The sequence below is a fragment of the Abramis brama genome (assembly GCF_963993115.1).
Source record: "Abramis brama genome assembly, chromosome: 12".
NCBI classification, from domain to species: domain Eukaryota; kingdom Metazoa; phylum Chordata; class Actinopteri; order Cypriniformes; family Leuciscidae; genus Abramis; species Abramis brama.
In genome coordinates this window covers 20,487,594-20,508,902 of record NC_139974.1, presented here as the reverse complement: position 1 = coordinate 20,508,902, position 21,309 = coordinate 20,487,594, and the positions used below count along the sequence as shown (strand labels likewise).

General features: G+C 44.7%; 1 protein-coding gene across 1 annotated transcript in view; it reads left to right on the top strand.

Moving 5' to 3' along the window:
* Positions 1-6,049: 6,049 nt before the first annotated feature.
* The window catches only part of LOC311094227 (retinoic acid receptor beta-like), a 263,942-nt gene continuing 248,682 nt past the window's right edge, over positions 6,050-21,309 (top strand). Inside the window, exon 1 of the mRNA XM_084132015.1 lies at positions 6,050-6,523. Within this exon, the coding sequence (XP_083988141.1) occupies positions 6,391-6,523 (133 nt within the window). The 5' untranslated portion in view covers positions 6,050-6,390. The remainder of the gene's footprint in view (positions 6,524-21,309) is intronic.

Below are 21,309 nucleotides of genomic sequence, written 5' to 3'. Positions count from 1 at the left end.
ATATCTCCTGGACATCTGGAGAAATCCTGAAATGGGGTGAAAGCTGTTTTCCAGACTGTTTTCCTCTCCTTCCTCTCCCAGTTCCTGTGGCTCCAGAGAGCTTATCTATCCATTCCACCTCCATCGAAAGCCCGGTGGAGAAGCAGTCTGTGAACATTCCCACCTGCTACGCCCCCTTCAGCGACATATTCAGTCCATTGAGAGCAACCCAATTACCTTTGCATCGGCCATGGGACTGTGCTATTGACCTGCTGCCGGGTGAACCAGTGCCCCGTGGTAAGATCTACCCACTCTCCATTCCCGAGCAGAAGGCCATGGAGGAGTATATTGAGGAAGCCTTACGTCAAGGTTACATTCATCCATCTACGTCCCCAGCTGCTTCGAGCTTCTTCTTTGTGGCCAAGAAAGACGGAGGCTTGCGGCCTTGCATAGACTACCATTCCCTCAACAAGATCACAGTAAAATTCCGGTATCCACTTTCCCTCGTCCCTGCAGCCTTGGAGCAACTTCGTGGTGCTACCGTGTTCACCAAGCTGGACCTCCGCAGTGCCTATAACCTTATCCGGATATGTGAGGGGGACGAGTGGAAAACAGCGTTTGTAACCCCTACGGGTCACTATGAATATCTGGTCAGGCCCTATGGACTGGTAAACGCCCCCTCCATATTCCAGGATTTTATGCACAAGGTACTCCGGGACTTTCTTCATAAGTTTGTACTGGTTTACATCGACGACATATTGGTGTACTCAAGGAGCATGGCCGAACATCTCCAGCATGTTGCGGAGGTCCTACAATGCCTGAGAAACCATCAACTATTCCTCAAAGCTGAGAAATGTTCATTCCATCTGTCATCAGTCCAGTTCCTTGGCTGAGGGAAGGTAGAGACTGTCCGCAACTGGTCCATTCCAACAACCATCAAGGAACTCCAGCGTTTTCTAGGATTCTCCAATTTCTATTGCCGATTTATCAAGAATTTCAGCTCCATCGTCTTCCCATTGACCAATCTCCTTAAAGGCAAGCCCAAGTCTCTGTCCTGGTCACCAGTTGCCACGTAAGCCTTCAAGAAGCTTAAGACGACCTTTACCAGTGCACCGCTCCTCATTCATTCCGATCCCACCAAGGCTTTCGTTGTTGAAGTCGATGCCTCCACTACTGGAGTAGGAGCGGTGCTATCGCAGCAGCATGGGGACCCAGCCAAACTCCATCCATGTGCCTTCTTCTCCAGGAAGCTCACCCCGGCGGAGAGGAATTTTGACATCGGCAATAGAGAACTCCTGGCCATCAAACTAGCTCTGGAAGAATGGAGGCATTGGTTGGAGGGAGCTCAGCACCCGTTCCTGGTATTCACAGATCACAAGAACTTGGAGTACATACGAGACGCAAAGAGACTCAATCCCCGTCAGGCTAGGTGTGACCGTGAGTCTTACATCAGGCTACCATCCACAATCTAATGGGCAGACGGAGAGGAAGATACAAGAAATCGGGAGATTCCTCAGATTCTCCTGGAACCAGTACATAGGCTGGGCTGAATATGCCCAAAATACCCTAAGACAACCTGCCACTGGACTCACACCCTTCAATGTGTGCTCGATTATCAACCGCCTCTGTTCCCATGGTCCGGGGAACCATCGGACGTCCCATCAGTCGACTACTGGTTCCAGGAGAGCGAGAGGGTGTGGGACGCAGCCCATCATCAGTTGCAGCGAGCAGTGCGCAGGCAAGAAATCCTGGCCAATACCCGGCAAGCCGACACTCCCACCTTCCATCCTGGACAAAAAGTCTGGTTATCAACACGAGACGTCAGAATGCGTCTGCCCTGCAAAAAGTCCCAGGTTCATTGGTCTCTTTACCATCAGGCGGCAGGTCTATCAAGTCAGTTACTACTACCTCCACAATACAAGATCCATTCCACTTTTCATGTGTCACTACTAAAACCATATTACCCACCTGTTTCTATTCCCACAACAGAACCTGGCCCAACAGAAGAAACCCCCCTTCCACTGATCCAGGAGGATGGGACCATTTACGCTGTCCGTGAGATTCTGGACTCCTGACGTCGTGGTGGTCAGCGACCTGGTACTAGAGTACCTGGTGGTCTATCAGGTACTCTAGTACCTGGTAGATTGGGAAGGTCATAGACCAGAAGAACGATCCTGGGTTCCTAGAGGTGACATCTTAGACCCCACACTTCCACGTGGCTCACAGCCTTCCATGAGTCTCATCCAGATCGTCCTGCACCTTGTGGTAGAGGTCGGCCACCTCGACGTCGGGGTCCTCGGCCCTCTGGAGCGGGCCGTGGAGGGGGGGTGGTACTGTAACAGACGTACCAGGTTCAATCAGCAGCCAATCACAAAGAGCACCATCCCCAGAGTACTGATCACTCACACCTGAAACCAGTCTAGTCATTCATCAACCACAGCATTTAAGCACACGCCTCGAGCTTCATTATTGTCTGGTCTCGTTTTGAGTAAAGACTGCTTTCCTGTTTTACAGCCTATTCAAGACCAAAGTTATACCGCTTGCCTTCGTTCCTGATCTCCTGTGTCTCCCCAGTCTACTCTTGGCGTGTCTGTGTGTTTCCTGTATCATCTGTGTCTACGAACACTATCTCCACCAACCCGAGGCGTGTGCACTCCACTTCCACTCCAACTATCACGCACTGCTGCACGTCTGTTAAGGACTATTATTCATTTATCATCCATCTCTCCATTAACCTTCTGTGTTTCAATAAACCACCATCTTTCACTTTAACCATCTGTCTGTATCATTCCATAACAGCTTGGAAGAGCCAGGACATTTTTTTTTATATAACTCCAATTGTATTCGCCTGAAAGAAGAATGTCATATACACCTAGGATGACTTGAGGGTGAGTAAATCATGTGCTAATTTAAATTTTTGGGTGAACTATCCCTTTAATTAAGTGCTAAGTGTTACCTGTTTGTTGTTAAGTGTTAAAATTGGATTTTATGTTTTAAAAAAAATTCAGCCAACATGTTCACAGAAGGCAATTTTCTGATCTTTGCTTTTAACCAAAATAAATGTTTTAAAACCCAGAAAATGTTGTTTTCTTTTTCCTAGTGTGACTACTCTTACGAAACTTTAAAGTGTAATATTTTAATTATGTAATAATAAAAGCAGTGTTCTCTGTAAAAATACAATTTATTGCTGCAGACAACAGTTTAATATTGTAAAAGTATGTGGTATATACTGTATTTGGTAATTACAGTGGAGTACTGTAAATGCTGTTTACTGTACTAGTGCTGTAAAAATACAGTATGTGGCTGGCAACCCAGCTGCCAGTATTTTACTGTAAATTTACAGTAAAAAGTTTTACAGTGAAGAATTAAAGGAAGTGTTTGAGTTTGTGGACGAGGAGTACACGGCTCTTTACAAGAATGTGCCGACATGTTGGCTAAGTTTGTGGCCTGCTGTCAAACGTCTGCATGACTCCTGGCCAGCTGTCAAAAGCTATTTTTTATCTCTTGGAGAAGAGCGCTGTCCATCAGCACTTTGGAAATTGCTCACAAATTGTGAGGATGGCGAAGACGTGCCCTGTGAACTCCAGGCATACTTGTTGTTTTTGCAAAATAGCCTCAAAGTTTTTTTCGACACAGTGCTTAAAGTTGAGGGAGACGAGACAACTGTGTGTGAACTTTTCGAACTGATGACCAATCTCAAATTGAAACTAGCGCAAAGGGAAATGGATCGATTCTTTGGATTCAAGACCAGTACTCTCCTGCAACAGTTTCCCACCGCACAGGTTGCTGTTATAGAGCAGGACTTTCTTATGATCTATGAAAGAGCTCTTGCTTACCTACACAAGTGGTTTGATTTCACTGATGGCAACTACCTAAAGCACATCTCATGCCTGGCTATCAAGAGGGAATTTAGCTTCCAAGACCTCCGTGGAGCAGCTGAAGCATTAAAAATGAGCTTTAAACTGGACATGAACCAGTTGTATGATGAATTCTGTGTTCTTATGCCGCATGTAAAGGAAATCGCAACAACAACAAATCCTGTTGCATCTAAGTGGACAGCTCTGTTGAAGCACGTCCGTGCCCCAAACATAACAGCTCTGGTATCTTTGGCTTTGAGCATTCCTGTCACCAACGTGTTCGTGGAGAGGGTGTTTTCTCTGATGACTGCTGCGTGGACAGAGACAAGGAACCGCACAACTGTGGACCTCATAAAAAGTGAACTCCTGGTGAAAGTGAACTACAGCTACACCTGCCAGGAGTTCTACAGACACATAATGAATGAGAAGGCCCAACTCGAAGCTGCCAGATCAGACAAAAAATATAAATTCAAGATGCACTGAATCCGGTAAGAACGCATTTAATCTTTCTAGTCTTTCATAATGGAATTTATGTGCTTATTTGGAAATGTGCTTTTTAGCAATTGGATTATTATTTCACTTAATTATTTAGATTGAATAGACACGTGCTGTTAAAATGAGTTTTATATTATTAGTGACGTTCACAGCGCCGGTCAGCGCCATCATTAACATTTTTATAAAGCCTATTAGCAGTTTAAAACATGTTAACATCACTGCAAAAAGACATCTAATATAAAATCAATATTTATTCACCTAGTATAATAATAGTAAGTTCTCTCCCTCGTGTCCCGCATTGTCCCGCAAAATCAGTCCCTGCTGCTGACCTGCAACAGAGCAATAGCCAGGTGGTCACCCTATCACTGAGCGCCAACAAACAGCAGCCAACTTTTACAGTTCCTACTGAACCAAACCAACGAGTTTATGCTGCATTCACCCCATGTAATTACGAGATGGCAACCTGGTTGTAACGAGTCAGTAGGCAGATCCATATGCAACAACTTTTATTAACAAAGGCAGGTAAAGAGAAACTTTGGGAATTCTTGAGTGGGACACGCCGAGAGGAGAGTGAGAACAGGCTGGAAGTCGAGGGCAGGTGGCAAGCAAACAGAATCCAGGGACAGACAAGAGGTCGAGGCAGGCGGCTGAGAAACAAGGTCAGGATCAGGCACTGGGTCGAGAGGCAGGCTGCAGACAATCAGAGAAGGTGATATTAGCGAGGGTCAGTAACACAGGAAGACAAGGTACTCATAAACTGCTCGGACATGCACACGTAGAGAGGCAATACTTCGCAAGGAACACTCCGTGAACGAGGCATATAAAGGCTGAGCAAATGAACACTGATGCAGAACAGGTGAAGGCAATAACTGCACAAATGATGCATACTAATGGGGAAGTATGCACTGCGCTAGAACTCGGGAGAGGGCGCTCTTGACTGAGAGATGGGGAAACCAGGGAGACTGGACTCCGTAACACTGGTTCTACCCAGAGCTGGATTTATGCATTTTTATGTCAACAAAATCAATGGCGAAATTAATCTGCAATAGTCAGATGGTACAATTAAAAGCACAGTAAGTTGCTTATATTTATTATTATTGTAATGTTATGTGCTTTGAGACATGAGACAATTTAATGCCATCTCTCATCTCGTGATGCCTTGCAAACTCTGCTGTGTGCGTCCATGTGTTTTGACTTTGGAAAGCGCTGTGAAGGGAGGGTGGGATCTCATGCTTTCAAAGCTAGCTTGCTATTGCTTGCCTCTCCAAAATTGCCTACCCTACCTTTAAGTATATTCTTTTAAATTATTATTTCCGTAATAAGTATAGTCTTTTTAAGTAAATTATTTTAAAGTATATTATTTCCGAAATAAGAAGGCTAGTCTTTTGAAGTATATTCTTCTTCTTTTTTTTTATTCTGTAATAAGCTGGCTAAAGTGTAGGCTACTTGTTTTTCACAAGGGCTGCTAAACTAATTTTCTGTACTGTAGCCTACTCTTTATGCAATGCTGTGAAGTTGTAACTCAGGAAAATATGAATGTGTAAGGAATAATTCTTTCAAAATGCTGTGTGAGTTGTGCTTCTGTTCTCAGCCTCTCCTGTGTTGCAGAGCTGCTGGTGTGTGTGTGTGTGTGTGATGTCACACTTGTGTGGGTCATTTGAAGGTTAGCAGCCTCGGAAGGGTTCATAGAAAGTTCACTCGCATATATTAGGCAACTCAGTCTTTCATTGTGTCGGAATGAACTAGTAGGAAATGAGCTGCATGCATGCAGGAGCCATAATCCGTCATTGCGTGTTTAAACGCGATATATTTATAAAATAATTTATCATTAGGCTACAGAGAACCTCTGTCGCTAACCGGAACGGGACCGGTCACAACACCGAGCGGAACCATATTTATCGGGATGGATCGCATTATTTTGTTGTCTGGTGACTGTGTGGAAACAGAAAGAGATTCGCGCGTACCAAACCATAGTGAGAGTTTGATGGAGTTTCTGTGAACAATTGAAGGACAACCAGATTGTTATCTTATTCTTTTATTCTTCAGTGACATAACGTGCATGATGTTTGACTGTATGGATGTGTTTTCGGGACACATGCTGGAGTTTTACTCGTCCAGTTCCTCGTCATGCATGTTGCAGGAGAAAGCGTTCAAAGCGTGCTTCAGCTGGCAACACCGACGCAACAAACACTGTATGTCTATACTTTCATTCCTTTAACTATCAATGTTTTATAATGATTCATATGCATGACGCTTAATTAATGAAAAATCAGCCTTTTATTCCCGTTTGCAAAAATTCATTGTAATAAAGTATTAATTAACCATAACAAAAAATACCATGGTAAGACTATCTACCACGGTAGTTCAGTTGTATTATATCAGAGTATCAAGGTAATATACTATGTTATGTTGATCACTTACCATGGTAATATGTTGGACATGTACCATGGCATTTTTTAAAAACCATGTAAATACCATGGTTTATGATAATGGTAATCATTCAGTAACATGGTATTTATCTGATAGCATTGTATAAGTTCCATGAAATTGGCATCTGATACATCACTGTACCATGGTAAAATCCTGGTCCTTTTTTGGAAAGGTTTGCTCTATACACACACACCTGACAAACAGTTTACTATGATAAAAATTATGATACAATTAAAAATTATACCATACATTACTGATAACAGCAATACATATTCATCTAAAGTATTAAAAGTATTACCATAGTATTACTATGTTTTCTTTTTGGACATTAACTTTATATGTAGTACAATGCAATTCTAAAATGTTGGCACATACAGTACATTTGGCAATTAATTCAATATAATTGAAGTAACCATAAAACTAATGAATAACATGTACTTTACATCTAATTATGTTATGGTGCAGCTTGTAGTTAAAAATTGTTATTGTTTAAAATTATTACAAAAAAACATTATATAATATAATAAAAAAATATTAAAATAATTACTAGTATTTGTTGCATGGATAATGTTTAGTAAAGTGTTACCAAACATTTTAGTGATCAGTTAATGTTTATGGTCTAATTAATAATTAAATATTAGGTACATATAGCAGAATGTTATTAAATTAAATGTTCTTGCTCTAATATGTACATGTCATAAAGCTTCTCACTTTCTCCAAGCCTGAGATACTATATTTTCCACTCATATTATCTGGTGTGTAGCCAAAATCGAAATACCTGGAATATGCCTATGATGTCCAAAAACACAAGCCACCAAATTTTTAGATACAGCCAAACACTACATATCTGCACGGTGTGGACTGGAAGCTGTTTCCCCTCTATGATGGTTATGGTTTAGGAATGTGCTCTGTAAACATTCATGATTTTGACACCCACTGGCTCCAACCCACACTCAGACAGACAGATATACACAAAAACAACTTTTAAACATGGCTAACTTCATAACATAAAATATATATATATATGAGTTTGCTTGAGTGCTCATTTATTGTGAAAGCATGTCCTCCATGCAAGTCATCCAAATGTCTGTTTGGTCCTTTACCGTCAAAAGCATTATTTATTTTTACGTCCTAATGACCCTCACAAAGATAGCACTGAGTGCATGTTCACTGTCATTTCCCCATCCATGTTTGCTCAGTGGACACAAATCAAAGCAAAGTGGCACTGATCAGACGGCAGCCGTCTTGACAGTGTCAACAGCCCACTCAAGCTCCCTGCGATGCCCGCGTTCGTGCTGTACTGAAGCGATTACCACAACCCATTCACTCAATGTGACTGAATATCTTCTCTATATGAGCTCTATCTTGAACTTTCCCCAGACCTGCTTGATCTCACCAAAGGTTAAAAATGCAACTGTATTTAAATAAAACAAAATCTGTACTAAAGGATCATGTAACAGAATTCAGAATAATTTTCACAAATCATATCTTATGTAGTGTGTCATTTGGTTGAGCAGCTATGAGTAATTGAATAATTTTCTATAGGCCAACAGATTCTTTAGTAATCACTCAACCTTTTTTTGCATCTCATAGAATTAGAAAATGGTCGTCATTAGTGTGTATTACATTTGCTCTGATAACACAGCTTGTGTTCATCTGTGGTGCAATGAATTTACAACAAGATAATAAGGATGAATTTGCTCTTTTGTTCTTTATTTTATACTTTTTATAGTAATATATATATATATATATATATATATATATATATATATATATATATATATTCATTTATGTTCAAAAAAGATTCCATTTAATTCTGCTTGAATTGAAAAGCCTTTCAACAGGGTCAGCTGAGTATTTTAATTGACATATTTTGAGTAATGGAACACTTTACCATATTAATAAGGGACATGGAAAATGTGAGTTTGCTAAAAACAGCTCCCCTCTCTGATCATGTTTTGCAATGATGAGAAATAGAAAACAATAGAGATCTCTATCTACATTATACTCCATTCCTAAAATAAGGTAGAATTTGCACAAAGATCTAGTGGAGATTCTTGTTGGCTGTGTTTGAAATAATACTAATTGATTTTTTTTTTTAAACGTACTCGGTTACTGACGTAACCTCGGTTCTCTCTAGAAGAGGGAACGAGTACTGCGTTTGAAAAACGCTATGGGGAAAACCTCTTTTCCACGAGATACTGAAGCCAAAAAATTATCCTTATAATTTTGAATTATTGCAAAGCGCGTTGCAGCAGCACGCGGCCATGGGCGAGACGGCTCGCTCGCTCATTGGCCGCTCTGCGGCAACTGCATCAGCCTATCGAGCGAGGCCTGAGGTGACGTCAGGCCAATGAGGGCGCTTCGCGCCCTCCGCGCCACTTCCCGCCGAAACGGGCGTGGCCTAGCCCTATAAAGGAAGCTCGGGAAGGCTGATTCTCAGATTTTTTCATCGCCGAAGCGAACCAGAGTGAGTCGCATGCACGGCAAGGAACGCAGTACTCGTTCCCTCTTCTAGAGAGAACCGAGGTTACGTCAGTAACCGAGTACGTTCTCTTACGAGAGGTCTCTCGTACTGCGTTTGAAAAACGCTATGGGGACCCAATGCAAAACGCCGTGCGTTTTGTCCCGTGTGGGACAAGCCTGAACTAATGTGGGAAATGTGGGTCTTACGCAATACTGCCCATAGCATAAACAGTCGGCGGCGCGCAGCGCTCGCGATCTCGGTGTTCTAATCAGACAGCACTGATTCGTCTAAACTGACAGCAGCTTAGCCTGCAAGGCGGGAACCTCCAGGTTATAGAACCTTATAAATGTAGATGGCGAGGCCCAGCCTGCCGCCATACATATGTCTTGTAAGGAAATCCCGCTAGACCAAGCCCACGAAGAGGCGACGCCTCTCGTGGAGTGCACTCTGACACCCAACGGTCACTGTAAGCCCTTGGCAGTGTACGCCAGCGCTATGGCGTCAACGATCCATCTGGATAGGCTCTGTTTCGAAACAGCCAGTCCCTTGGAACGTCCGCTGAACGAAACAAATAGTTGCTCAGTCTGTCGAAAAACAGACGAGCGAGACACATAAGCTCTTAGCGCCCTTACTGGACAAAGAAAACTTGCGTCCCCTTCCTCGCCCGACACCGGCAGGGCAGACAGGGAAATGACCTGAGCCCGAAACGGTGTGTTGAGGGATTTTGGAACGTAACCGTGCCTAGGTTTGAGTATGACTCTTGAGTCGCTTGGCCCAAACTCTAAGCACGTCGCGCTCACCGAGAGCGCGTGCAGGTCACCCACGCGCTTCACTGAAGCGAGAGCTAACAAAAACACTGTTTTGAAAGACAAATGTTTGAGGCTAATCGTTTGGATAGGCTCGAAAGGGTCACCTTTCATGGCTTCCAAAACCGTAGAGTGGTCCCACATAGGGACTGACTGAGGTCTGGGAGGATTCAGCCTCCTAGCTCCCCTGAGGAAGCGGATGACTAAATCGTTCCTTCCTATTGACTGACCGAGCGTTGACTTAGAAAACGCTGCGATAGCCGCCACATAGACTTTGAGCGTGGAGGGGGCTCTGCCCTTATCCAGCAGCTCCTGTAGGAAGGAGAGAACCTCCGTCACCCCACAGTCGAAGGGTGAAAAACCCCGAGCTGTGCACCAGCCGGAGAATATCGACCACTTCGAGGCGTAGAGCCGTCTGGTAGACGGAGCTCTAGCCTGAGTGATAGTATTTAGCACTCCCACTGAGAGGTCAGCGGGTACCCGTTGAGCGCCCACACATGAAGGGACCACAGCTCCGGGTGAGGATGCCAAATCGAACCCCTGGCCTGAGATAAGAGGTCCCTCCTCAAGGGCACTGGCCATGGGGCAGTGTCTGCTAGCTGCATCAGAACTGGGAACCATGGTTGGTTCTTCCAGAGTGGTGCTACAAGTAGCACTGAGCATTTTATTTCCCTGATCCGTTCTATCACCTGAGGCAGGAGAGAGACGGGGGGAAAAGCATAGAGCGGGCAGCGCGGCCACATTTGGGACAGCGCGCTCTCGCTCTTGGAAAAGAACACAGGGCAGTGAGCGTTTTCGTGAGACGCGAACAAGTCTACTTCCGCTCTGCCGAATCTCTCCCACAACAGCTGGACTGTTTGCGGGTGTAGAGACCATTCGCTCGCCGGAATGTTGTTCCCGGACAGTCTGTCTGGCCCCAAATTCTGCAGCCCAGGCACATGCACTGCTCTCAGTGAGCGCAGGTTGCGCTGAGCCCATACCAGGAGGCGTTCTGCCAGTCTGTATAAATTTCGGGATCCGAGACCGCCTTGGCGATTTATGTAGGACACCACTGACATGTTGTCCGAGCGGACTAAGACGTGATGGCCTTTTATTTGGGGACGAAAACGCGTTAGCGCGTTGTCCACTGCCAACATTTCCAGGCAGTTGATATGTTGAAGCTTCTCCCGTTCTGACCAAAGGCCGAAGAACGGTCTGCCCTCGAGCAGCGCTCCCCATCCCGAGGTGGAGGCATCTGTCGACACCACTTTCACTCTCGAGGAAGTCCCCAGGCTTACACCTGATCGGTACCAGTCGCTTGCTTTCCAAGGTTTCAGAGCTGCAAGGCAACTCTGATCGACCTTGAGATGAAGCTGACCGGATGCCCACGCTCTGCGCGGTACCCGCACTTTCAACCAGAACTGCAGAGGGCGCATGCGGAGCAAGCCCAGCTGAAGAACTGATGATGCTGAGGCCATAAGACCGAGCATCCTTTGAAATTTCCTGAGCGGGACGGTCGCGCCGCAGCGGAAAGAGCTTGCTGCGCGCTGAATGTCTAGCACGCGCTGTGATGACAGCTGCGCTATCATAAGCTGCGAGTCCAGAACTGTGCCCAGAAAAGATATCGTTTGACTGGGGTTCAGAGAGCTCTTCGCCCAATTGACTCTGAGACCTAGATTCTCGAGGTGATCGAGTAAAATGGTCTTGTGCTCCACGAGTTCTGATCGTGAGTGAGCTAGAATCAGCCAATCGTCCAAATAGTTCAGCACTCGCATGCCTCGGAGTCTGAGAGGTGCGAGCGCTGCGTCCATGCACCTCGTAAAAGTACGGGGCGCTAGGGACAAGCTGAACGGCAGGACTGTGTACTGATATGCCTGGCCCTCGAAGGCGAATCTCAAGAATCGCCTGTGACGTGACGCTATCTGTATTTGAAAATACGCGTCCTTCAGATCTATCGTCATAAACCAGTCTCCTCGGCGAATCTGCGCGAGGATTTTTCTGGTCGTGAGCATTTTGAAACTGCGTTTCGCCAATGCTTTGTTCAGCTGTCTTAGATCCAGTATGGGTCTAAAACCCCCGTCTTTTTTGGGGACCAGGAAGTATCTGCTGTACAGCCCCCCTTCGCTTTGAGCTTGAGATAAAGGCTCTATAGCCCCTTTGCTCAGCAGTTTTGATATTTCGGCTCGAAGTAGGTGTGCTACTTCTGAATTCACCGTAGTCTCGACGCGCGCTGTGAAGCGGCGGGGACGTTGCCAAAACTGTAGCGAGTAGCCTCTCTTTATAATGTCTAGCACCCATTCCGAAACCCCTGGAAGCGCTGCCCATGCATCTGCGTGGTTGGCTAAGGGTTGGATGCGAAGCACGCTCTGTTCGCTGGGCGACAGAGGCGCTTCGGCGTGCTGTAACATAGGCGTCATGCCCGTGACATTCGAGGCGGGGAGCGCGCTGATCACAGCGGGCAGAACGCTCGCTCTCGACCCCACTACGGTGCTTGACCGAGTGAGGGAGGGCTGGGCGAGTTCCGTAGGACTCGTAATGTGTGTGAGTAAGTGTGGGCGCGGGGGAGCGGGCACATTTACTGCTTTGGACGCGCTGTCTGCCTGAGCAGAGCGAGCGCACACTGGTTTCGTTTTTACAGAAACCGTGTGACATGCATAACATAGTGTTTGTGGGCACTGGGTAGTGGGCACGTTTGCTATGTTGGGTGCGCAATCGACCTGAGTCGATTTTATGAGCGCGAGCCCTGTGTGAAGGGCTGTGCTTGTGTGTAGGGATGGGCACTGGACAGTGGGCATCTGCTCTACATTTATAGCACCATCGGCCGTGGCCGGAATACCAGAAAATACACTCTTTACAGGATTTATCTGGGTAGCCGTAAAAACGGCTTTTGTGTGCAGGCAAGCGGGCAGCTGTACGGGCTTGCGCATTGCAGAATACGCTGAAACAGTCGCAATTCCTGGAACTGAAACAGCGGTGCGCTTCGGTAAGAGTCCGGCCGCGGCGGGACTCAGACACCGGCGCTTTCCTAGGCGTGCTAGGATGTTTTCGGGGCTTCCGGTCTCACCGTAATCCTCGGCCGTGGCCCACGCGGGACGGGGCGGCGGCTGGTCGAGCGAGAGCGGGGCCTCGAGCTGCGTTCCTGTCGGCGTTGCGATGAAGCAGCAGGAGGCTGTGGCTGAGAGCTCCGAGGAGTCGGCTTTGCACCACCCGCTGAAGAACTGGAGCGCTTCGGGAGGAAGTGCTTAAAGGCTTGTGACGCTTTCTGAGCCTCGGTGAATCTCTCTACAAACTCGTTGACAGAGGATCCAAAGAGGCCGGCAGAAGACAGCGGGGCGTCGAGGAACGCGGTGCGCTCAGACTCAGACATTTCTGAGAGCGTCAGCCATAGATGTCTCTCAGCAACAGTGGCGGAAGCCATACACCGTCCAATGGCCTGTGCAGCAGACTTAGTAGCGCGGAGAGAGAGGTCTGAGGCGCTTCTTAAGTCCGTGAGGCAGATTGCGTCAGGTCCCATCTCGTCCAGCTTTCGGAGGAGATCACCCTGGAATATCTGCAGCGTGGCCATCGTGTGCAGTGCAGACGCAGCCTGCCCAGCGGCGGAGAAGATTCGCGCGAGCAGCGTTGATGTCGTGCAGCAGGCTTTGGATGGCAGCACCGGTTTCGTCCGCCGTCCAGCAGAGGGCGGGCAAAGGTGGGTTGCTATCGCCTGTTCAACCGGCGGAAGTGAAAGGTAGCCTCTGTTTTTAGCATCGTCGAGGGTGGCGAATGCTGGTGACGCAGACGAACGTGTTCGTGCTGAGAAGGGAGCGCTCCAAGCTTTAGCAACCTCTTCGTGAAGCTCAGGAAGAAAGGGAGCGGGCTTGGATTCAGGTGAAGTGCGCTCACCAGGAAGGAAGCAACCATCCAGCCGGGTGTGAGAGGGGAGTTCTGGTGCAGACCACTCGAGGCCGAGGCTCGCCGCGGCCAGCGTGAGTACGCGCATCAGTTCCCTCTCAACGTTAGCTCTCTTGTTAGGCTTACGAGCAGGAAGCGCGAGATCCACAGAGCTCGCCCAATCTTCGCTGCCCGAGGCTAACAGAGAGCACGAGTCATTCTCCCCCGACGCGGCTTCAGAATCAACCTCCTCAAATGAAGCGGCGGCAGACCGCGGCCGCTGTGCATCAGGAAGTGATTCGGGGGAAGCCGGTGAAGCAGGCGGGCGAACCGGCGAGCTTGGTCGGGCTGGAGAAGGTTCCGGGACCCGCTGAGAGCGGCGCTTTTTATGGCGCGGCAACACAGCGGGAGGTGCAGGCTCGGAGAAAACTGCCAGGCGAGTCCTCAGAGTCACCATCGGCAGAAGCTCGCAATGAGGGCAGCCGCTGTCGGCGAGCGCTGCATGATCTTCACCCAGGCAGGAGACGCAGATGACATGGCGGTCTCCCTCGCTGAGTGGGGCTCGGCACGAGCCGCAAGAAGGCATCTTTAAAAAGACGCGAGCTCTTTTACGAGTGTGTGTCGCAGAGCGAGCACACACACACACACAAGAAAGGATATAGGCGCCGGATAGCGCAGCAGGAACGGCAGTAGAAGGCGGCGTTGGCCAGCGGCTTCAGGAAGAGGCTCGTCCCGCTGAAGGTGCTTTCTCAGACGGCGCGCGGCTTCTCTCGTGATCCAACGATGCGTGAGCTTCGCTGAAGAGATGAAAAATCAGAGAATCAGCCTTCCCGAGCTTCCTTTATAGGGCTAGGCCACGCCCGTTTCGGCGGGAAGTGGCTCGGAGGGCGCGAAGCGCCCTCATTGGCCTGACGTCACCTCAGGCCTCGCTCGATAGGCTGATGCAGTTGCCGCAGAGCGGCCAATGAGCGAGCGAGCCGTCTCGCCCATGGCCGCGTGCTGCTGCAACGCGCTTTGCAATAATTCAAAATTATAAGGATAATTTTTTGGCTTCAGTATCTCGTGGAAAAGAGGTTTTCCCCATAGGGTTTTTCAAACGCAGTACGAGAGACCTCTCGTAAGAGAACTAAGAGATTGTCAAAAATCATTTTGATTGAATTCATGTTTTATTGGTGTATTATTCAAGCAATAAGGTATAGTAATAACATTAGTATTAGTATTAATATATTTTTAAGTTAATTCATAAAATGGTATCCTTAATCTTGAAGATATAGTCCCTGATTATTAGTTGGTCTCTATCAGTGTTAAGTAGTAATATACTGTGCACACAGTTTAACTTGTGAACAGGTGTTTCATGTCATAGCTGTTACTAGTAGTAGTAAACTGATATTATTTTTTTCAGTGGTCGACTTATAACTAGACAGTGGGTGATCTAATGTTGATATAGACTAATACTATTAGAGCAATTATGTCTCTGAGCTTTTTTTTATTTTTTACTTTGTACCAGAATTTGAAAAAGTAACAAGTAAAAAAAAAAAAAAAGAAGTTTTATTGCTTTTTATGCTTTTATTTTTTTGTAGGACATAAGAGGATAAGCCAACGTAGTAAATGTTGTAAAAGTTTGTGGTAAAACTCAAAATTGGCAAATATTGGCCTAGTAGTGTCATCACATTTATTGACCACTTGTCAGTCACTTTTTACAGTATTGTGTATTTTAGCATAGCTGGAATGCTGCATTGACCATTATATCAGCATCTGGAATATCTGTTTTATAAAGTCAACCAGATTTGAAAAGCCTGTCACATATATCGACTACTATTTTATTTATCTAATTTAAGCAGTTCAACACACCAAATTTGTGTTGGGCTCAAAACAACAGTATTCCCACACCTCTAGTCTGTCATCAGAGCTCTTAGCTATGTTTGAACCCTTTAGCCTCAGCATGTGAAAACATCATAAGAGGAGTTTGGAGATTAAAGCAAGATATTTATATTATTCAAGATATTTAGCTCCCTCCATTACGCTAGCGTGATATGTGCTAATTACAACCATTGCTTGCTTGCTCTCTGTCTTTCTCCCTCTTTAGTGCTTCACAGGCAAACTTGAAAGGCCATAGGCACAGTGTGCACAGCTAGCTAATTTTGTGGGTCTGTGATGTGACGGCTGGGAATAAAAATGCTCTAAAACAACTTAGAAATGGGATGAAGCTGCATGAAATATGTAGTTGATGGTTGGACTTGCTATTACTATTTATCATACTGCACTGAAAGTTAATGAGTTAATTTGAATAAAGCCCTAAAATCTTTTTTAGCCTTCTTGTCATTTCACAATAACAAAAGTGTAGATTTTAGACTTAAGTTCTTGGTCAAGTTAATTATTTAAATTCTCTTTTCTAAAATACAAAAATACTGCTACTTTTAAGTGTTTTTTTTTATATTAAGATGTAATGCCATCTAATAATCTAGCATTGTTCACACACAGGATTTTTTAGAAGCTCTTGGAAACAGTTGCATCTCTATGTATGAGCAGTACTGACTGGATGTGGATTATAATTATCAGTCATAGCATGTAGTGTGTGTTGTAGCACTGTTTTAGGCGTCTTACATTGCGGACATTTCAGTTTATTGCTCTAGCCACATCTTCACTCCTCATGCCTCCCTGTAGCAGGACTATCAGGAGTCAGTAAGAAGGTATCTTTACTGTCCAAAGTTTTTGTAACTGACCTTAATTGTCTTCTGCCTGTAAACTGATAGGGCCATCAGCTTGTCAAGTGAAGTCAAGTCACCTTTATTTATATAGCGCTTTTTATAATACAGATTGTTTTAAAGCAGCTTTATAGAGATAACAGGAAAATAATGCAACAAAGTTTGTTTCTAGAAGAAAATAGCATCACAGTCCAGCTTAAGTAAGTTCAGTGATGGTTCATTTTTGTTGTAAAAAAGTTATTAATTTAGTTAATATTTATACGTATATATAGCCGCTCTGGAGAAAACAGTGATGTCATCGTCAGCTTAGTTCATTTCTCATATAATGGTGTCAATGCAGGCAGATAAAAAATATTGTTGAATATTAAATAAAATGTCCCCAAGCTTGTGCCAGTGGAAACCCTCTTTTAGCGTTAAAAAACTACTGCCAGGATTTGCTAATGACACGCAGTGAAACATTATCGCTGAAAAGGCATGGACATAGTTGTTTTTGCACCTGACCTTATTGCCTATACATTTGTAGGAGGTTCCCTTTTAGACACAAAATTTATGGGAGGAAAGTATTTGAATGAATCTGTCATGAACTGCTCCGAGACTTGAAGGTGAGATCCAAATGCAGCTTTTATTATGGGCAATCCAAAGGCGTAATCCAAAGTACAGGCAATGGGTCAAAACACAGGTAGGCAGTTTAAACAAACAAACAAACAAACAAACCAAAACAGGCAGGAGTCAGAGGCAAGAAATCCAAAAACCAAGAGACAGGAAATCAGGGAAAATGCTCAGAGATGCAGTGTGACACAAACAAAACTTAGCAGAGAGTAAATGAGAGAACATGGAATAAATAGGCTGAAACTAACAAGATAATGAGACACAGGTGAATGTGATAATGAGTGCTCATGAGTCCAGGCAGAGAATGATGGGAGATGTAGTTTGTGAGTGAAACATGATAGTCTGGTGTGGAGTGCCCTCTGGTGGCTCTCAAGGGCACTCCAGCTGGTGACCGTTACAGAATCATACAAGGTGATTTACTAAGGTCAGTTTAAAGGTATTTGTGCCATTATTTACCGCCCCAAAAAAGCACGTCTTGAACCAGATGCTAATTTGTGCTGCTCTTGGTAGATTCCCTGGCCCTCATGTGATCCTGCCATGTGTTCTGTGCTGTCATGTTGTCATTGGTTCATTGTGCACAGGTGTGTCTTGTTCAATCATTAGTCTTGTGTGTATTTAAACCCTCAAGTTTGCCATGTGTCCTTGTCAAGTATTATTTCCCTGTAACCTCTGTTGGTAATGCCATGTCCTTGTTTTGAGTTTCATGCCATGCCTTTGTTTTATGTTTAATCTTGTTCTGAATAATTACTGCACTTGGGTTCTTCCAACTTGTCATCAGTGGAACTTGATTGCAGAATACTTGACCACCCATGAACCCAGCAGTTTGTCTCTTGCACCTCTGCCAAGGCGACCAGGCCATTGAGAACTATGTTGAGGAGTTTTGTGCACTTTGCCACCAGGTGGGCTTTAATGACACTGCACTCAAAGACATTTTTCGAGCTGGATTAAAGGAACACTTCGACTTTTTGGGACTTTAGCTTATTCAACTTATCCCCCAGAGTTAGATAAGTCCATACATACCCTTTTCATCTCCGTGCGTGCCGTAACTCTGTCTGACGCACCCACCGCTAGCCTAGCTTAGCACAAAGACTGGAGGTAAACGGCTACAGCTAGCATACTGCTCCCAATAAGTGACAAAATAACGCCAACGTTTTCCTATTTACATGTTGTGATTTGTATAGTCACAGCGTGTACGAATAACAAGGTCACATGAGACACAACCATCTTTTAACCATATACATACTGGGAACTATATTCTCAGAAGACGAAGCACTGTTACTTCTGCGGAGTGATTTACTCCAATTCTGAGCGAACTCTGCTCACGGGGCTTCTCAGGCGCTGCAAATCACTCCGCCCAAGTTAGCAGTGCTTTGCCTTCTGAGAATATGTGACCATGTTATTTGTACACGCTGTGACTATACAAATCACAACATGTAAATAGGAAAATGTTGGCGTTATTTTGTCACTTATTGGGAGCAGTCGGGTCAATTTTTTATTTTTTTATTTTTTTATTTTTACAGATTGGGCTTTGGTCAGACTCGGGCTCATTTAGCTTTTCTCCTTTCATCGTGGCCATAATATACATGCAGAGCGCAGGCTACTGTATGGAATATTGTTATATTGATAGGCTAATATTATAAATATGCAACGCAATATGCGATCACGCGAGTAACGCATTAGGTGACAGTTGACCATGCAGAGCATCAGGGAGAAGCTGGAGTGTAAGGAGTCACTAAAAGTTCCCAATACTTCAGGAAAAGCTGCATTTTGAAAGAGTTTTGATTTGATTACCGAGCCTGAAGCCTTCAACAGTGGATGCTATTCTTTTTCTCCACAACGATCACAAATAAACAGTGAATGAACCTACTCAGTTCAACGGATTTTTTTTCTTTATTATATTTTTATTATTATTTAACGTTAGCCCAGTTGGCGAAGAGTTCTTTGAAACGTTGTTCTTCAGTAAAGTTACTTGACATCAAAAAAAGGTAGGCCATAAATCTTTATTTACTGCTGGATCACACTTGGCTATATAATATTCTCTACTGCATGCTTATGCTTCTCTGTAATGGACAGTCTGTATTAATATTTGTGGGCATAATTGTCGGTGGTGGTAGTTATGTTTGAGGCCTATAATAAAATTTTACCTAGTAGCGTGTGTGTATGTGTGTGCGTCTTGTGTGTGCGTCTAGCAGAGGCAGCGCGCATCAGAGAGTGCGCGTCAGAGAGAGCTCAAAGTGATATTGATGTTGGTCTCGGGTTGGGTTCGGGCTGAAACATTGCAGACGTTTTCGGGCTGGGGCCGGATTAGGGCTTGAACACCACGGGCCAGGTCTCGGTTAGGGCTGGATGTTTTGCCCCGTGCAGGGCTCTAGGCAGTATGCTAGCTGTAGCCGTTTACCTCCAGTCTTTGTGCTAAGCTAGGCTAGCGGTGGGTGCGTCAGACAGAGTTACGGCACGCACGGAGATGAAAAAGGTATGTATGGACTTATCTAACTATGGGGGATATGGTGAATAAGCCAAAGTCCCAAAAAGTCGAAGTGTTCCTTTAAATGGGCACTTGGTTTATCTAAAGACGGACAATACCGCACACTGGACTTTGACTCAGTACCTTGACTTTGCACATTTACTGTAGGAATTGTGGATGATGGTTTCCACAATCCCGCATTACACACCACAGCCAGAGCCAACACGCCAAAGCCTGATTCACTCTGTATTCAAGTTCCACTGATAACAAGTTTGAAGTGCCCAAGTGCAGTATCTATTCAAAACAAGATCAAACATAAAACAAAGGCATGGCATAAAACTCAAAACAAGGACATGGCCTTACCAACAGAGGTTACAGGGAAACAATACTTGACAGGGACACATGGCAAACATGAGGGCTTAAATACACACAAGACTAATGACTGAACAAGACACACCTGTGCACAATGAACCAATGACAACATGACAGCACAGAACACATGGCAGGATCACATGAGGGCCAGGGAATCACATGACAAGACAGGAAACATGACTGATATGAAACATGAACCAAAACAACCTGTGACAAATATTTTTACTCCATCTAATTATATGTAAGTGTGAACTAGTGAATTGTTGTTGGCGTAATCTGCGATAAACATAGTGTATAATTATATATTGACAAAAAAATATATACATACTGCAATGATTCTTGAACTCCTTTGGAAGTAATTCCGAATCGGACATGATGCAAGGGTGATGTCGCAGGCACGATTGCTACTGACGTCACTTGCAGAGGAAGTGCTGGATACTGAGATTGCAAGTCTGCGAGTGCAAGTCAGCGAGTGCAAGTGCAAGTCTGCAGCCAAACACTATTGGGTGTTTCAGTTTCATGTCCAATATATTTCTAAAATGTAAAGCTCTAATTTCATCACTGGTAACACTTTATAATAACATTCAGTTGTAAGTAATTTATAAGTGGTTAGTTAATGATGAACTAATCATTTACAAAACATTCATAAATGATTAGCAAGTGATATACTAACATTTTATGTATGTTTTGTAAATTCCGTCATTTACAAGTGATTAGTAAATGATTAGTAAATGATTAATTAATAATTTACGAAACATGACTATGCATTCATAAATGATTAATAAGTGATATGTTCATTATTTTATGTATGTTTTGTAGATTCAGTTATAAGTCATTTACAATTGATTAGTTAATGATTAACTAATCATTTACAAAACATGACTATGCATTTCATAAATGTTTAATAAATTATGTTTCTTTTTTTGTATGTTTTGCTCACATCAGGTGCACAGTGGTTAAAGACTCCATGTGTTTCAGAGAAGACAGCTGTCTATACCCTCACCAGTCAGCACTTAGGCCGGTGACACACTGGCTGCGTGCGTGGCAACCTTTCTGTTGCGTGTCAGCTGCTTGGTGTTTTCCATGTCTTTGCACACCAGAAGCGTGTCTGACGTGGCGCTGCTGCTGCTAGGTGACATATGATAAGCATCATTGGTGATATATTTGACATATGGGGAGAGAGTTGTGGAAGGCCTATACTTCATTTTAAACATAAATATATAGCAGCAAAGACAACGTCGGCAGTGTTGACGGCAAAATAGGCTACATAATA